We start from the raw sequence: 17869 nt of genomic DNA, 5'->3' as shown, positions 1-17869 counted from the left end.
GGAAGGAAGGAAGGAAGGAAGGAAGTTAGTTTAGCAAATACAAGTTGAAGTCAATAATTACAAATGAAAATCAATTTATTTTGTTGGAACTTGAAATTCTTCAAGATTTTAAAGAGATTTTGTATTTGCAAAGCTTATAATGAAAGTTATATTAAAAGCTACTTATAACCCCACTACATTACTTGTTATGTATCAGATAATATGGTGGACTTACTTCTTGAGGTTGTATTTCAGATTGAACATGCTGCCTTTGAGATTCTGGAAACAAAAAAAAAAGCAACTTGAATTAAAGTACTTGCAGAAGCAAGTGCTGCAATTGTGTTAAGAGAGTGAAGTTAATTAACACAATATATTATAATTTGTTAACCATAATTTATGACATATTTGGCTCACTTCACACAATGTATTAAGCCAAAATCAATACATTACAGATTAGGGCAAGATATGAACCCAGACTCAGATTTTGGACTGAGTGGCTTCAACCACAATTCTGTTTCCTATTCCAAGTTAGCAATGTGCAATATTTTATTTATCTCAGTACAAATCACACATATTGTTACTATTGTATGCATGGGTTTGGGCAATCTTGATCAAAATGCATGGTACAATAAATTTCTAATCACAAAACAAGTTCTGCAGATTTGTAATTAGGCTTATCATTTTTGTGCAGATTCCTACCAATGCTTTATGACTATGTTCCTCAAAAATTCTTAAAATACATGAATGTCTAATCACAGGCAAACAATGCAATCATTATTAAATTCTGACCATATTCTATTCTTAGGAATTGAAAGCAATTTGCACAACTTTTCCTCCTTAAATTTCATCCTAATGTATAACTTGTGAGATCAATCAGGCCAGCGACTGGCCTAATGTTGTTCTGGACACTTTTGTGGCTTAAAACATTTAAAAGGGTGCTTTCTGAATCCTAATCCCAACACCCTAAACCATAATGCAACACTGGGTTTCATTTTCTTTCAATCTAAAATTAAAGCATTTGGCACAGATGCTATAATAACAGACCACACATCTGTGAAGCTTATATCCCTATCTTACAATAATTTAAAAACATTTTAAATGAAGTTTGAATTTATCTTTATTGAATGAAAATGTTATTACGTCGATAGGGGACAGTAGATTTTTTTCAGATTAACAGTGACTTAATTAAATTACTGTCAAAACCTGTCAATATTGAAAAATGTGCTAACCCAAGTTAAGTGGAGACAGTAATCTTAACAAGTGTTTTTTATTTAAACAATTTAGTAATGGTTTGCTTAGTTATCTTCTATTTTGGACACATATGGGAAACCAAGTTTTTTAACTAAAAAAAATCTCCATTTATTATGGGTATTGAAAAACAAGTATAATTATGTAATAGAATTTACATTAATGTAAAATACAATGTATTAAAATCCAATTAGAAAGAAAAATAAATAGAATAATAAAATACAAGTATTAGTGCTTAACAAGTACTTATGATTAATCATATATTATAAAACTATTGTATAAAAATGTAGCAAGAACATACTCAATTTTATAAATTATATAAAATGACATTAAAAACTAAGAGATGCCAAATTATCTTTTGTTTTAATCAGTTTAATAATAGCTGTTTTGTTTCACTGTTTGTTAATGATAAAAGCTCTGAAATGAAATTTGGCAACTTTAAAAAATAAAGCTTTATACTTTTGTAATATCTGCAACAAAAAAATGAAATTCTTATGTACTGGAATTAAATGCAGGTAATACATTCCATCATAAAACCAGCACTACTGTAAAGCAATACATGATCCACAATTTCAACAAATCCTGAAAGACAGGAATAAAGGTTCTCTGTAAAGTGAACATTGGTATTTTCACTTCAAGGTGGCTGAAGGTGTCATGTTAAAATGCTGTAAAGCAGGAGTAGCCAGCCTTGGCAACTTTAAGACATGTAGACCTCAACTACCAGAATTCCACAGCCAGCCACAAGTCTTGCCAAGGTTGGACACCCGTACTCTAAAGGCCTCACAGAATTTTGAAGAAGAAAGATTTTGTACTTAGTTGTGCATTATGTAATGGAATTGCATAGTGGATGTACAAATGTCCATTTTTGCAGAAAAAAAATCCCCAAAATCAGTGTCATGGACTTCCCGGTAGACTTGATTTATTCCAAATTGTTTTCTCAACTCTTCTGTATCTTATTCAGGCTGAAACTACAAAGGTTCCAATAGTATTAGATTTTTATTTGATGAAATATTTTAACTCAATAATCATAATCCAGCAACTATTAGAGAGAGCACATTTGATATGGTACATTGGAAACAGATCTTGAACTCTCTAAAAAAAAGTTTTACATTTTCGATCAACATACTTTATTGCAACCCTCCCTCTGTAATTTCAAAATATGGTTTTTCCTTTATATTATGTTTATATCAAAGTGTGAGGCCTGTGCATGCCAAAAAGCAGCTCCAGAGAGCCAGGGGCACCCCTCTGAAGCTTCGTTTTGAGTTACAAAGTGCCAGATGAGGCCTGGGCATGCCAAAACAGAGCTTCGGAGGGGTGTGCACAGCTGAGAGGCTGGAGAGAAGACAGCTTGCTAGATCTTCGCACAGTAAGTGATCTGGTGTGGCAGGTTGGGAAGCAATTGTGGGGAGCATGAGGTATTCAGTGGATCAGATGTTTAGACTGTATTTGGCATTATTATCCACCCAGGGTCCCTCCCAAGGATCTGGTATCCTTCGAATAAGCAGGCAAAATGTTTGATGGCATTAAAGATATTGCAGGATGTATTATTGTTATTATTTAAATAAAAATTATTAATTATTAATTAAAGGCCACATGACACTGAATAGTTTACTGTACAAAAAAAAAAAAAAAAACACAGTACTGATAAACCAGAAAATATTTGCAAAAAATAATGGGAAGGAAAATAACATTTGAAAATTAACCTAATCTAACAACTTCAGCAGTATCTGTAATCCTACTTGTCTAAAATGTATCATGTACATTTCTAATTTGTTTACAAGAGGTTTTGGAGATTTAAAAATCTTCAAACTTCAAAGCACCAATCTAGGCCAAAAAGTTACATACCACACTGGCCTGGTTTGGACAGTCATAAGTTATTTCAAGAAATGAGTTAGCACTTTTACCTGGGAATGTAGCCTATCTGCCTGCAAATGGCCAAATCAGAAACCTTTAACAATTAGCTTAGAAACTATGTTACCAACTTCAAAGCAATTAAACCCAATTCCAGCCTGAAATTTAATACAATTCAAACTAAATGAACACAGTATGGTTAGAGCTTTAATTTGAATTGCAAATGTATTGTGTGCAAAGGATGGACTCCAACCTATGATTTTTTAAGAAAAATATATTTCTGCAGATGTTGTCCCTGATGTGCAGTTTCACAAAAGGTTATAGGCTAGAAATAAGTTATTGATTTTTCAGTGGCATTTTCTTTGAGTCAAATGGGACTCATGATGACTTCATTCACACCATGTCTTGGGAATTTCTAGGTGTCTTCAGGAACATTTTTAATTTCCCGAGTCTTGTTTTACAGCCTTGATACAAGCCCATTTTAACCTGAAAGTCCAGACAAGGTCAATCATGTAATTTAAGATTTAAATGTATACATTACCTATTTCATTGACAGACTCTGGTTTTGACAACTGTTTGGGTTTTTCAAGCATTTCTTCTTTCAATTCCTCTTTTTCTGGTTTGTTGCAAGGTGTAGGAATGTTTTCAAAATATCCAGAATCTATCAGTTTAGATAACAAATCCTTCAGATGCTTATCTAAAAGAAAAGGTGTTCAATATTAAATGATATTCCTAAAATATTTTAAAACTCCGGCTAGCAGAAACCACTCATCTTAAAAAATAAATATTTCAAGTTAGTGACATGTATTTTGCAGCTATCTAAATCATGGTTTCCTCAATAGCGGTATCATCCATTACTGGAAACTCTTACACCTTATATAGACAATACTAACCCAGGATTTCAAATCCTGCTTTCCTGCCCAAGCCATAATGACCTAGTTTCCAATGGGTGGATTTTCAAATGCTAAGCAAAAAGCAAAACCATATTATAGCTTGACAAAATAACAACAGAGCCTCTTTCTACTCACAGGTTGTCCCGACCACTACTTTTTCACTGCCTTCTAGCAGGTCCCAGAAACAGAGTGATGACTGCTCCATTTGGTCTTCAACGCTTAAAATGAAAAGAAAGAAACAAAGTTTTCAAAAAAATAGTTTGCAATCAAGTTTTAATCAATAGGTTGGCTTGCTATTTATTGCTAAGTTAGCTGGTAACGGACATTTCCTTAGCAAAGTTCAAACTAAGGCAACTGAAAAATGTTCCATATACTTCATACCAGCTAAATACGCCAATCTAATTTCCTGTAAGTAGGAATGGATACTAAAACAAGGTACACTTTTTATGTATTTGGAAATAATACATTTTTGCCTGAAATTCTGGTTTTGTATTTGATAGCAGCATGATAACATCCATTTATATATTCCAGTCCAAGAGAATTTAACTGAGGCTGAAATGCTACATTTTAAGGAATATCTTCAAAATAAATTTTAATAGGAAAGTCATGCTCGTATTTCTGTAAAACTAGATACATCAATCTGAATGTGAATATGAATGTGATTGAAAAATGTTGTATTACATAGTTCTAGACTGAATAGATTAAAATTACATCTAAGAGTAACAAAACAGTATATTGATAAATCAAACTAGTCATAATAGAGTACATATTACTAAAATAAATTTGTTTCATTTGATACTGTATGACATTTCCTTGTCAAGGCAACTGAGTACATATGGGCAGCCTGTGTAGTCTTAAGGTATGTATTATGCCAGAATTATGCAGGTTGTCCTCATACAGATTTCAAAGTTAATTTAATCAAAACCCACTGCCCACTAAAATCTACCTGTTGCTCAAGGCGATTCCAGTTATACTCCAAGCATGGGAAACTAAGAGCAAATAACAACTTTTCTTGCTTGATGCAATTATATCAAACAGGAGAAGTGAGTCAAAAAATGCACAGAAGAAATATTTCATTTATCTTTGACAAGGAAACAAACTATGTCAGGGACTACATCCTGAAGGGGTTGCCAAAACTGAATCCAGCAACAAGACAAACCACCAATGGTTTAAAACCAAATTTTCAATATGCTGTTGCAAAATTTATTTGATTTAAAGGTAAAGTAAGAAAAGTTACCTAACAGTTTCATTTCTTCCTGAACATGTCAATTTTGCAAACTTAATGAGGTAGTCTAATTCTTTAGAAGGCAAGTATATTGCACCATTCAAGCCACTTCTGAAGTCTTTCTGCACATGCTCTTGAGTAAAATTCTGCAGCACATACTGGACCTGCAGTATTGTGCGGAGCTTTTTCTTCTCTGCTTCAAGTTTCAGTAAGGTTTCTCTTCGTTGCGCTTTCCGCTGTGCTTTTAGTAGCTGTATCAATGTGAAGAAGAGATTGGTGGTGGGTTCATAAAAGGGTCTAAACAATGGACAGACTGAAGCTCAGGAAAATATCTTCAGCCAATGATTATTTTAACCACATTTATAAGGAATTTCCCAAGTCCCAAATTTCAAGCTTTTACAAACACTAATGCCTAAAATGCAAGCAATTTAATTGTCCGTATATCCTATATCAAAGTAATATGGGCCATATTATGTACGTTTCTTTTAAGTTTATGTTTGTAGATACAGGTAATCCTTGACTTACAGCCACAATTGAGCCCAACATCTCTGTGGTTAAGTGAGACATTTGTTAAGTGAGTTTTGCCCCATTTTATGAACTTTTTGTCCCAGTTGTGAATCACTGCAGTTGACAAGTTAGTAACACGGTTGTTAAATGAATCTGGTTTCCCCATTGACTTTGCTTGTCAGAAGGTCGCAAAAGGGGATCACATGACCTTGAGACACAGTAATGGTCATAAATGTGAACCAGTTGCCAAGTATCTGAATTTTGATCACATGAACATGGGGATGCTGCAAAGGTTGCAACTGTGAAATATGGTCATAAGTCATGTTTTCCAGAGCCGTTGTAACTTTCAACAGTCACTAAACAAACTGTTGTAAGTCAAGGACTACCTGTACAATAAAACATCCTACATATACATATCATGACTGGTCAGAAGCAGCTTCTCTGCCATGGAAGAGGCATAATTCAAGTCTGTGATTATTTTAGCAGTGGGGAAAAAATCTAATTCTTCACACATTTTCTGAGTCAACTTAATTACCTAATAACACAATTATATGCTGTACTCACTTCTTGACTTAGTCCAGAAAATGTCTTCTGAAGTTCTTTAGCAAACTCCAAGTTATGTATAACTTCTTCATATTTTTCAACAGCTTCCTGCAATTAGTCAGTTTTTATTCATTTAAAATGCATCTAGGTTTATTGAGATGGATCTTGAAGTACCTCAAATAAAATGTATGGCATATTTGGGTGGATTAAAACACTAATTTGATTTTACTATGCAAAGTGCACATATTAAAACAAAATGTTTTCTGCCCCTGGCTTACACTCAAAATGAAACACAAGTAAAAAATCAGCCAATTTTATTTGGTCAGGATTTATTTGCTTATACAGCATTCTGGCTAATTTTAAACAAGCATTCTATTTTTCATACTGATCAGAATAAATACTCTTCATATTTTGATTTGGGCAAGATTTATATTTTAAAACATGAATATTTTTTATCAATAAAGTTTCCACATCATGTTAAAGTGTTGAAACACCCCACCCCCCCACCCCAGTTATAACATGTTTAACATGAAAGAGGACTTTGGCTGACTTTTATAAAAAATAAACTTAAACAAGCAACAACCATTAAGTCTTAGGGAGGATTAAGCGACATTTTAAGAATTATGACATTTGTGACTATTTAAATAAAAGATTGTTGAAAGATACTCACATGAACATAGACATTGTTATAAACACAGCACTAAGAGTATACACCACATAAAAATTTATAAATAACTTTATAAAATTTTGTTCAGTAAAAAAAAGTATTAAAATATTAAAAATTAACTAGTATCTTTTCAAAGGACTATATTGCAGTTTAAAATAATTATTTCTATTTGTAGTATGGCAGATATCTCCAAGGTAGCCCTTAAATACATCAAGAGTATTACAATAATTGATTTCCTCCATTTTTTTATTTTGAACAATACATGATTATTACACCAGCAATCCTAATTTGTTTCTTTAGTTTTTGCATGATAACTTTTCTGTGTTTTTATTTACCAATTTGTATGTTGCCTCATAGTAGCTGAAAAGCTATTTCATACCAGCTAAATACGCCAACCCAAATATTTAAAAGAAATTTAAATATTTAACTTAATAGTAGGAATTTCCACAACAGGAACCTGGAATAATGCAAATTGGATTGCATGTCTAAATTGGATCATTGCTATTAAAATATGCTTTTGTAATTTTAGCAATATACAACCAACCCAAGAAGTATTAACCAAAACTTTCTAATTCATCTTTATACCTCAGTTCTAAATCAGCCACAACTCTCTATTTTGCAACAGTACATGAAACAAAACTTTAGATTATTGAATACCTAACTTTGTTTCTGCCAATATGACTATTATGAATTCAAAATAGATTCTGCATGGCATCAAGTTCCAAACATTTAAGCAGAAACCTTGTAAAAGAAAAATTAAACTTAAAGCATGTTGTCTAACGTTTTGGCTTGTCTTGGCCATTGGGTGACATATAAAATGTATAATATAATTAATATAAATAACATTCCCTTTTTTATATCTTGTGGGGTTGCATTACTAGCTGTCTAGGACCACATGCAGGTAGACACCCCAGCATCTAAGCAATTAATAAAGTATCAACTAGATAGTATGTTTAATACACTTTAAAATATCACAGTGTTTTTTATTTGCACAAATTACATTAGCAAGTATGATCTACCATGACTCCTTCTAAAATTATTTAAAGTACTTCAAACGCCACTCAGAAAATCTTTAGCATGAATTTCCTCTCACCAAAACATTAATTCTATCTCCCATGGAATCCTCCAAGTGTCATCATATTTGATTACTTTTTGCTGTTCTATAAGGAATTTTAGGAGCTGTGATCCCAAATACAATGGAAGGCTCCCAGGTTATAAAAGTCTGCATTATAGTACTATTTGAAAGATCATGGCAATTGATTTTGCTAATACATACAGATTAACCAAATTTGTTCAAGTACCGTATATGCCGGCGTATAAGACGACCCGGCGTATAAGGCGACCCCCAACATTTCCACTCAAAATATAGTTTGTTATATACTTGCCCCCTCTTCCGCACGCCTTCCACTTTTGCACTTTTTTTTTTTTTTTGAGGCACTTTTGTCTACCGTGGAAGCGAATCCCGTGAAGCTGAAAGGAGCAGCCAGCCTTCTCCCAGCTCCCAGGAAAGCGAGGCTCGCACCGCCCGGGCTCCGCTGAGGTATCCGGCTGGGGCTGTCAGGAGTTGTTACCGCTGGCGCGGCTCACGCGGCTCCAGTCCGCGTTGCCTCGGGAAGGAAAGGCAAAAGGAAGAGCCGCGGCGCGCTTTGCAATGGCAGCAGTGGCTCCTGGTTTTGCCTTTCCCTTCCCGAGGCAGCGGGACTGGGCCGTGCCAGCGGTAACAACTCCTGACAGCCCCAGCCGGATACCTCAGCGGAGCCCAGGCGGTCGAGCCTCGTTTCCTTGGGAGCTGGGAGAAGGCTGGCTGCTCCTTTCGGCTTCACGGGATTCGTTTCCACGGTGCGCAAAAGTGCCTCACCAGCGGGCGCCGCAGTGCTTCCCAATTACTATTTGCCGGCGTATAAGGCGACCCGGCATATAAGACGACCCCCAATTGGAGGCATCTTTTTCAGGGCAAAAAGTCGTCTTATACGCCGGCAAATACGGTACCTTATATTTGGAAATCTCTTTAAATACTCAGAAACATTTTTTGGCTATATTGTAAGGTACTCAGACAATGCTGCAGGAAATAAGAGAAGGCTGTAAAGAGCAGATGAGACAGGTCCATTCTACTGACAATGTCCACAGCTCTTATATCTAAGAGGTATAAGTTATGGTTTGCACAAACATGCTAAGTTAAAATGTTATTGGCTAATTTGTTGATTAGCATGGTTTGAACCCAGTACCATTACTTTATCCCTTTATCAACTGGCTAAAGTAAATCAACAGGCCAAAGTAAATTATAGGTTATAGGTGGGGAACTTGAATGATGCAGAGTTTCACTGAAAGGAACATGTTTCATTTCCCAGAAGCCTTCTATTCCCATTAGCGTTAAACTTTATCACATTTTATTTATTAAAGCCTATATTTTCTGCTAAGTCTTAACAAAAAGAACCCCAAGTTTTTCTATATACACTCGGTATATAGCAGGAATTTAGCCTAGCTAGCTAGATATATGCACATGTGGCATTCCTACCACATGCCATTTAACTGATCAAGAGTAGCTGTAAAAAAAGTTGGTAAAATAAAAATGAGGTATAAAAACAGATACCTTACCAACTGGTCTTGATTGAGGACCTCCCCCCTTTTCAGCCGATCCCTGTAGTCTTCTAACTTGAGCTGCAAACATAAGTCAAACAAGTATGAACAAGTTTTTTCTTCAGACACAGGCCAAGCTTGAACCACACAAATACCATTCATTGCAACATTCATTGCTACCATATATTATATCATGCTATTGTAAGGTTAACTTTCAATCTGACATTTTTGGAAAATATACCAGATATTTAAGTGCACTGCATTAGAGATCAGTGAAACAATAAATCAAAAAGTACCCTTTATAATTCATTGCTGCAGTCCAAGCTCTATACAGGAGATTGCAAACAGAGCTAATATGACCTAGCATTTCTCTAAACACAGAAACAGTGTTTTAGGACTGTTGATGAATAGAAATGTTAGAATATCAAAAGCACCATTGTGATTTGGAGATAATATATATATTCACAGCTAACTACAGCCTTTTAACATATTTAAATCTCTTGCAGCTATATTGTAAAGCAATCTTTCAACAGAAAGAAAGGGATTAATGAAGCATGAAGTTATTTCCAGTCAGGCAGGTTTCATTACACTGACAGCACAGAAATTACACAGTAATTCAATGTAACTTAACTTATACTTTTTATTACAAGGGACTGTTGTATAATAAAAGACACAGTAAAGAAATGAATATGTATGTCATATCTATTTAAAACCTATTCCTCTGTAGTCACAAAGCTATCTTAAAATTAAATGTAAAGTCCATCTTAAAATTTCTTTTAAAAGCCGCAAATATCTAAAGAAAAGTAACTACCCATACACTTATTCTGGATAGAGCAAATTATTTTTTTATAAGCAGTAAATAAAATTACTTCCCCTGAGCACCTTGCTTTCCAAATCTATAAGCAAAGGCAGATTATACAGTGAAAGCAATTATGGTCTTACAATATTATTTCTTGCACTTTATTAGTTTAGAAAAATATCCCTACCTTCTTTTTCTCGATATTCCTAATTTTGTGTTTCAAGCAGATAAGTCCATTATCAATGTAAGTCTCGTATGCCTGAGAAGCTGTGGCTGCAGAATTCAAAGCTGCCTGCAGGGGGCTCATGGGAGGCTGGTTATCCCCTCGAGGACCTTGAGTCACCTGCTGCTTATCAGGCTTCATGCTCTTCTCTTCCCCTTCCTCAGAGTGGCATGAAGGTGAAGGGCGGCGGAGGGGGGACTGTGAAAGTTGCACCATTGGAACGGCTAGGGCTGCAAAAAAAAAAACTGGGGCTGATTAGCTGTTCCCTCCCTCACAGCATCTTTAAAGCAAGCAGCATGGCATAAATATGCAAGTAACAATGTGCTGTGTGCCTTCAACAGAAAATACCTTATACACTGCAATGCAAAAGGTGTTTCCAGAACCACAGAACTTTCAAGGAACAAACTATGTTCTCCTTTAAATGTGGAATACAGGCATCACTTTAGAAATTCTCAAAGGATACTCACTACAGCATTTCAGTGTTAAGGAATTGCAAACTTCACAGCTCCTTAAGAGTCCTTTAGAAGAACCAACATTCTTCATGCTTCAATTTCTCCTGATTTGCTGTTATTGTCCTAGTATAGTGCTAACAGCCATATCCACTAAGGACCATCCACAATTCACACCAAGCCAAAAACACACTATGGTTTCATCTATACAGAATTCAATTCCAAACTCTTCTTTAAAATTCCAGAGATATTTAAGAAGCCCGTAGGCTCTTGTTCAATGCACTAAAAACACAGGATCTGGAATGAAATGTTAGCAGCAACCTACAGGGAGACAGAGAGGGCAGAGAAAGCAGCGAAACCTTTGCCCTTCCTGTCTTGTTTGATGACCAGGGAAGCATAGAATTAATACTGACAGTTATAGCACATGGTAGAACAAGGCTACACCACACCAGCATCCCTTGAAATAAAAATACAAACTTCCAAAGGGACAGAAGCCCTCCGATACATAAGAAACCAAATATTGGGAGTACCTTTGTATGCATGTGTGCACTTGTGTGCATGCTTCTGGGCATATACAGTATAAGCATGTGCAAATGTGCTTTTGAAGACTAAAGTCCCATTTTACAAATGTTTATACCATCATCCAGTGGAATGATGAGAGGAGGAGTAAAAGGTAAATCAATCAGCATTTTTTATCTCTTTCCAAAGAGGAGAAACAAGCAGTCCCTTACTCTAAAGGTAATTAAGAGGAACGCAGCTCCACCACCTCATCCAAAGCCTACTAGGGACTCCCGAGTTCACTTTCTAGGAAGTATCCTCTTCAAAGGAGCATCAGTCTAATTCCCACCCAGGAAAAACGGTGGAGACATCCATTCGCAGCCCATCTCCCATGGTGTTTTTTGTGGGGGGAAAGCAGGTAAGGGCAACAAGGGAAGCCAGGGAAGTTCCATCCCTGCCAGAGCCGGGGGGGAAAAGAGGGGACCCTCCTTCAGTGCCCGCAAGACAGCTTGGCGGGGACTAGTGACGAGGCAGCGCTGGGTCATCCTCCGCTCAAAGCCGTCCATGTTGTTGGCGGACCGGAGCTCCCGAGGCATCCCTTCGTCGAATTGGGACCGTGACAAGGCTCGTCTCTTCTTCCCTCGACATCCTTCGGCCAGCCAGGAACAGGCGCCCCCAAGGCTCCGCGATACGTCGGCATCACAGCCCCGACCGGTCCCCCTCACACCCGTCCGGCCTCCAACCCCCAACCAACAACTCACCTCATCAGCCAAAGCAACTCAAGCCCGCCCGTCCGCTCGCGTCCCCGCTTATAAACCCTACGCCCCCGGAGCTACGAAAGGGGCGGGGCCTCCGCGGAAGGTCAGCCGACGACTCTCCAATCACTACCCGGCTTCGGCCGCCCGGTCCCACCCCAGCAACCGCATGGCCGCCTTCTCCGGCATTCGGGGCCTCGCCACGTGACTGGATGGACCGTTAACCGCGGGGGGTGGGGCGGGAAAGATGGGGAGTGGGGGAGCGAAGGAACGCTGGGGTTCTAACCGCGCTGAGGGAAATTCGGCGCTGCGGCTATTCATGGGTCCGATAGGGTGAAGGACCCGCTCGCGCACCAAGTTAGGTTAGGGGAAAGAGCATCCTTTGGCTGGGTCGGCGCCACCTGGCGAACGAGCGGTTTGCAAAATAGAGCGGCGTGTATCAGAAGCGATGAGCCAGCAGACTCAGTAGTTTTGGCTTATACGTGCGGCCGGATATGTTAACGTGTGGAAGCCGGCAAAACGCAAATTCGCCTCGCTTCTCGTGGAAGCAAAGGGAGCCACGTTCAGGGATGCACCGAAAAAAATAAACAAACCGAAACGATTTTGGAGGGACTGAATTTGGAGGGGCGCTAGGAATGAGCAGCCCCCGCGCCCCTGCCCTTCCTTACTCGTTTCAAAATTATATTACCTGCAATTTTTGTTGCAAACCTAGAATTGTTTTTTCATCAGACTAAGCAACATTTCCCCTCACTAGGGGCCACTTTTCCCCCCGTTTCAGCGTAATTGTATGATGTGGGTTCAATCCTATAGGGCTGTAGCCAGATATCAGGCCCCTAAATTTAAAGGGATTTTTACATAAAGCATGCCGGCTGCCTTTTAAAGTTGCTTGGTTTAAGACTGGCTCTTGATACTAAGTACTTTTTATACTGTACTTGCCTAGGTTTTTCTGCCATAAGCCATAATGAATATTTTATAGAAAGACAGATGACCAAAGATTAGGGGTCCTCAGGCCATAGGGCTTGACCCTCATTGGTATCTTAAGAGTTTTTTTTTTAAAGCATTCCTTTATACCAGGGGTTCCCAACCCTTTTTATACCCCGTACCCCTATAACACTTCTGATATATTCTCACACCCCTTAAAATAATTATATGCATATAATTATACATATACAGTATACTTTTGAAACTTCTAAACCCAAGTTTTTGCACCCCCGGTTGTGGGAACCCCTGCTTTTATACCATTATATTTGGTATTGTACAATTGTTGCTTTTTTTTTCCACATAGGAAACTTGAAAGGCAAATTTTGTCTTCAGAGAACATGCTCTAAAACAATTACAATATGCTCTTGCCAAAGAACAACTTGGCAAATATGCTCTTATATTCATATTTGTACAAATATAAAAGCAGTGTAAAGAGCCACTACAAAGAATATTTGAAAATACAAGGATTAATCTCTCTCTCTCTCTCTCTCTCTTCGTGTGCCATGTTCTCCCCAAATGCTATTTTCCAAGCTTCATTAATCCATTTTTTAATATTTTATAATTACAAGTTAATTTAAAATTAAATTTTAGTTTTAAATTTTTAAGAACTACCAGTCCACAATCATTTCAGAGGTTGAGTTAAATTACATTAGAGTAACATTCCAGAAATTAAAAAGCACTTAAATGTGACAACTTTGTCTCATTTTAATGTTTTTAGGGAATTTAATTTTTTTTTTAATTCCTGCCCAGGTGAACATTCAAACTGTAGAAAAACTGTTATTCTAATTCTTGAAAAAGCCTGCGGTTAGTTCAGTTTGTACACAACAGCCCTTCCCCAGAAACAAATACTTACCCAAGAGCCATGAAGTAGTGACCCAGATGAGAAATTCCAGCTTTTCAGCAAAATATGAAAGTAGAAAGCCAGGTAGAATTGCTTCTAACTAGCTTCTACCTACCTGCCCAGCCTTCATGGTTTTTACTTGTTTGGAAGCAAATAGGAAAAGAATGGAGGAACCAGCTGAGAGGAGGAGTTAATAAAAGAATAGGGGAAGAAGGGAGGGGTTTTCATGATTAGGTCTCTACTGAAAAGAAGCCCATTTCATTGTGGCTGCTAATCTGCATCTACTTACTATTAAGTATTATACTCACTATTGGGTATTATTAAAAAACTAAGATTTTTCAGAAGCTGATCAGAGACTTTGCTGAATATTTGTGTTAATCTGAAATCTTGGCTGGCTAATTGCTGCTTTTTCATTGTAAATCTTTGTAAGGAGTACTAAATAGTCTAGGTTCTGCTTGGTTTAGTAAAATGCAGTTGTTTATAGTTTGATTTAGTGTAATATGAATGAAACTGTGGTTTGCAAACCGGATTCTGGTTCAATAAATTGTGCCATGGCTATTAGGTTTGTTATTGCTAAAACAACCATGACTTAAATAGGTCTACTTCACACAGTAGTGAAAATCTACTAGATTTGGATTGTGAACAATACCAGTAGATATTTACCTCTACATAGGTATTAAAGTTGTGGAATTTTTTGCTTCTGTCTCTCTCTCTCTTCCTCTTGCATGTGAATGCGTGTGCTCCCCCCCACAATACATTGGAGTGTTCTTGAGCAGAATTGTGACTTATGTTATTTTTGTTTTGACTAATTTTGACTTGACCCAAAGTTTTCACACAACACAGTATCTCTGTTTTAATTCTCATCACTGCAGATTTGTTTTTGGTACCAGAACAGAACTTGCAATCCTTTTGTAACACAGTTCTACATCCATTTTTCGGTACACCAGTGTTCCTCAAAGTGTAGTCCAAGAACCCCTGGGGGACCCCCCCAAAACCTTTTCAGATATATGAAATCAAAATTATTTGCCAACCTATATTGAAAAATATAATAAAATCCCACCAAATAGTTGTGAGAATTTATAATGGTAGTGAACATACCAATTTTAATTTTTTTATACAGGAAATACAGGAAATGTTGATAAACATCCCAACAAACAAATCTTCAGTGTCCATAATTTTTAACAGTGGGAAAGGGTCCTGAGAGAAAAATGTTTTAAGAAACACAATTCTAAACCGTTTTAATTAAAACTCCTATTTATCTACTTTTTAAGCAGGTAATCTTTTTTATAATCTGAATTCAGGAGGTTATTTTGGGGGGGCAATATAGCATAGAAATTTGTTCTCGAATGAATATTTGAAACAATCTTAGTTATCTTAGTTATATTGCTCTAGTCTAGTGGAAAATCTGTTTGCATTTTAAGACTTAACAGCCTGAGGGTCCCAGGGGACTGGAGAAATTTTGCGATTGCTCCTTTCTGTGGTAATTGTGTGCCCTTTTTATAGTTATGTTATAACTTATTTGTTTTTATGTATTTAGTGCTTTTTAATTAAGTGTTGTAACCCACCCAGAGTCACTTTTATGTGAGAATAGAAATAGAAACAGAAACAGAAACGGAACAGAACAGAACAGAACAGAATACTTTATTGGCCAAGTTGATTGGACACACAAGGAATTTGTCTTGGTGCATATACTCTCAGTATACATAAAAGAAAAGGTACATGAGTCAAGAGTCAAGTCATAAGGTACAACACTTAATTATAGTCATAGGGTACAATAAGCAATCAAATCATACTAGGAAACAGTCAATATAAATGTGACTATACAAATATAATAAATGAAAATAAAGATACAGAAAATGCAGCATTCAACAGCATGCTTATTTATTGGTAGTGGGTCTCATTGGAATCAGAATCAAATTGAAGATAGTTTTGATTAGTTGCTTTAATGACTGGTAGTGTACTGGATAAATTACAACACAGTAAAGAACAAGCAATGGTTTATTTAGGTAACTAGATTTTTTTTTCTTCCTATTTTAAATTGAGTTGAGCTTATTGTCATTGCATCTCCTACAACAAAATTAAATACCATCTTCAGTATACATTATGACTGAAAATAAACACAAACACACATCCTTCACATTCTATACATTGAATTGAAAACCTCTGATATTGCATTAATATTGCACTATACAGCAGAATTCAAAAGAGCTACTGCCCTGGGATAGAAGCTGTTTTTCAGCCTATTTGTCCTTGTTTTTATTATCCTGTACCATCTGCCAGATGGTAATAGTTCAAAAAAAGAGTGCCCAGGATGAGATGGATCTTTGAGAATGTTTTGAACTTTCTTAAGGCAGAAGGAGCTATAAAGCTCTTCCAAAGATGGAAGAAGGCAACCAATGATCTTCTGGGCAATGACGTTAACCCTCTGGAGTGCTGTCCTATCTGCCACCGTGCAATTGGCAAACCATAGACAGGTGCGGTAAATTAAGATACTCTCTATGGTGCAGCGGTAGATCACCAGCAGTTTTTCATTCGGTTGTTGTTTTCTGAGAAGTCTCAGGTAGTATAATCTCTTCTGAGCCCTTTTGACCAGTGCTGCAATGTGAGCACCCCAGGTCAGGTCCTCTTTTATGGTAATACCCAGAAATTTTAAAACTGGCCGCTTGCTCCACTCGGTCACCATTGATAAGTAAGGGCTGGATGTCTGATCTGTTCCTTCTATAGTCCACTATAAGCTCCTTGGTCTTATTGGTGTTGAGAACCAAGTTATTGTCTCCACACCACGAAAGCAACCGGTCCACCTCATGTCAGTAGGCAGACTCATCCCCCCCTGCGGAGATGAGTCCTACCACTGTTGTATCATCTGCAAATTTAATAATAGTATTACTAGCGTGAATAGGAATGCAGTCATACACATAAAGAGTATCATAAATTAGAGTCTTTATTTGCCATTTTTCTCTAAAGAATATCCATATTGATATTTGCATCCGTGAGTCAATAGAATATTTATCAGAATCATAAATGTTCTTGTTTACATTTCTAATTATTTGAAATATATCAAAAGGAGAGTACTTCCCTCTTTCATTTTTTCTAGAGCAGTATATGTGAAGCTGTAAATCTACAATGATGCAACAACAATTATACTATTGGAGAAAAGACAGGTCTATTCATTGAGAAAACAAATTAATCCTTTAAAAATGAATAAATGAAGTTTGAAAGCATGTTTGAAAAGAATTATTTGCAATCATAACATGAATTATTTGCAAGTGCCTCTGCTGCAGTACATAAAAGAGATTACAGTTGCAGTGTTAACCTAGAATAGGGTTTCTAATTTGTGCCCCACAAATTAAGAACCAAGGTAATCAATTAAACCCTGGTTAAATTAGTAAAGGTTGTAGGGTTGCAGCCTTTCCTTCTTTGTTAAAGAGCTAAGGTTAATATCTCTCTTTTAAATTTTGCATTGCATGATAGTAAAACAAAATGGCAAGATAAAAAAAAATTGTTCGTTAATTCAAATATCCCAGTTTTCTGGACTATGCATGACATTTGAATACAAGCTAACCAAAGAGGTTCGATATTCATAACATGCTTTGCTAAAATGTTTGGTAAACTGGTTAGGCCTGCTGCATGAACACAAGCTATAATCTTTGTAAGTGAGCTTGTACTTTATGAGTTTCTTGGCCATTTGTTTTTAAGAGCCTATTTAATTTAACTGATAATTTTGATATTTTAGTTAGTAAGTTTGTATGCTTTAACTTTTATTAATTTTGTTCTAAAATGAAGGAGCGAGGAATAATTAGAAAAATAGGATTTTTAATACCAATACATCAAAT

At 36.6% G+C, this 17869-nt stretch overlaps 1 protein-coding gene across 14 annotated transcripts in view; it reads right to left on the bottom strand.

Annotated features, from left to right (window-relative positions):
- The window catches only part of CAPRIN2 (caprin family member 2), a 33800-nt gene extending 21407 nt beyond the window's left edge, over window positions 1–12393 (bottom strand). For 7 of the 14 annotated variants that reach the window (XR_015750159.1, XR_015750158.1, XM_087968551.1 and 4 more), the window contains exons 1-8: window positions 12221–12391; window positions 10477–10742; window positions 9509–9571; window positions 6268–6354; window positions 5209–5447; window positions 4107–4189; window positions 3620–3775; window positions 215–258 (exon numbers count right to left, since the gene is read on the bottom strand). Coding sequence is in view for 12 of the 14 variants with exons in the window: in XM_087968551.1 (XP_087824677.1) it covers window positions 215–258; window positions 3620–3775; window positions 4107–4189; window positions 5209–5447; window positions 6268–6354; window positions 9509–9571; window positions 10477–10728 (924 nt within the window). In the remaining 2 variants the exon portion in view is untranslated. Of the gene's footprint in view, window positions 1–214; window positions 259–3619; window positions 3776–4106; window positions 4190–5208; window positions 5448–6267; window positions 6355–9508; window positions 9572–10476; window positions 11355–12220 lie in introns of those variants that run through there. The other 7 variants (XM_087968557.1, XM_087968558.1, XM_087968559.1 and 4 more) reach the window with 4 other exon arrangements.
- Window positions 12394–17869: the final 5476 nt, after the last annotated feature.

This window comes from Notechis scutatus, chromosome 6, assembly GCF_049901735.1.
Source record: "Notechis scutatus isolate UNSWTSFEM ecotype Mainland chromosome 6, rNotScu1.2, whole genome shotgun sequence".
NCBI lineage: Eukaryota > Metazoa > Chordata > Lepidosauria > Squamata > Elapidae > Notechis > Notechis scutatus.
Note: the sequence above shows the minus strand (reverse complement) of the source record. Positions and strands in the feature narration are given on the sequence as shown.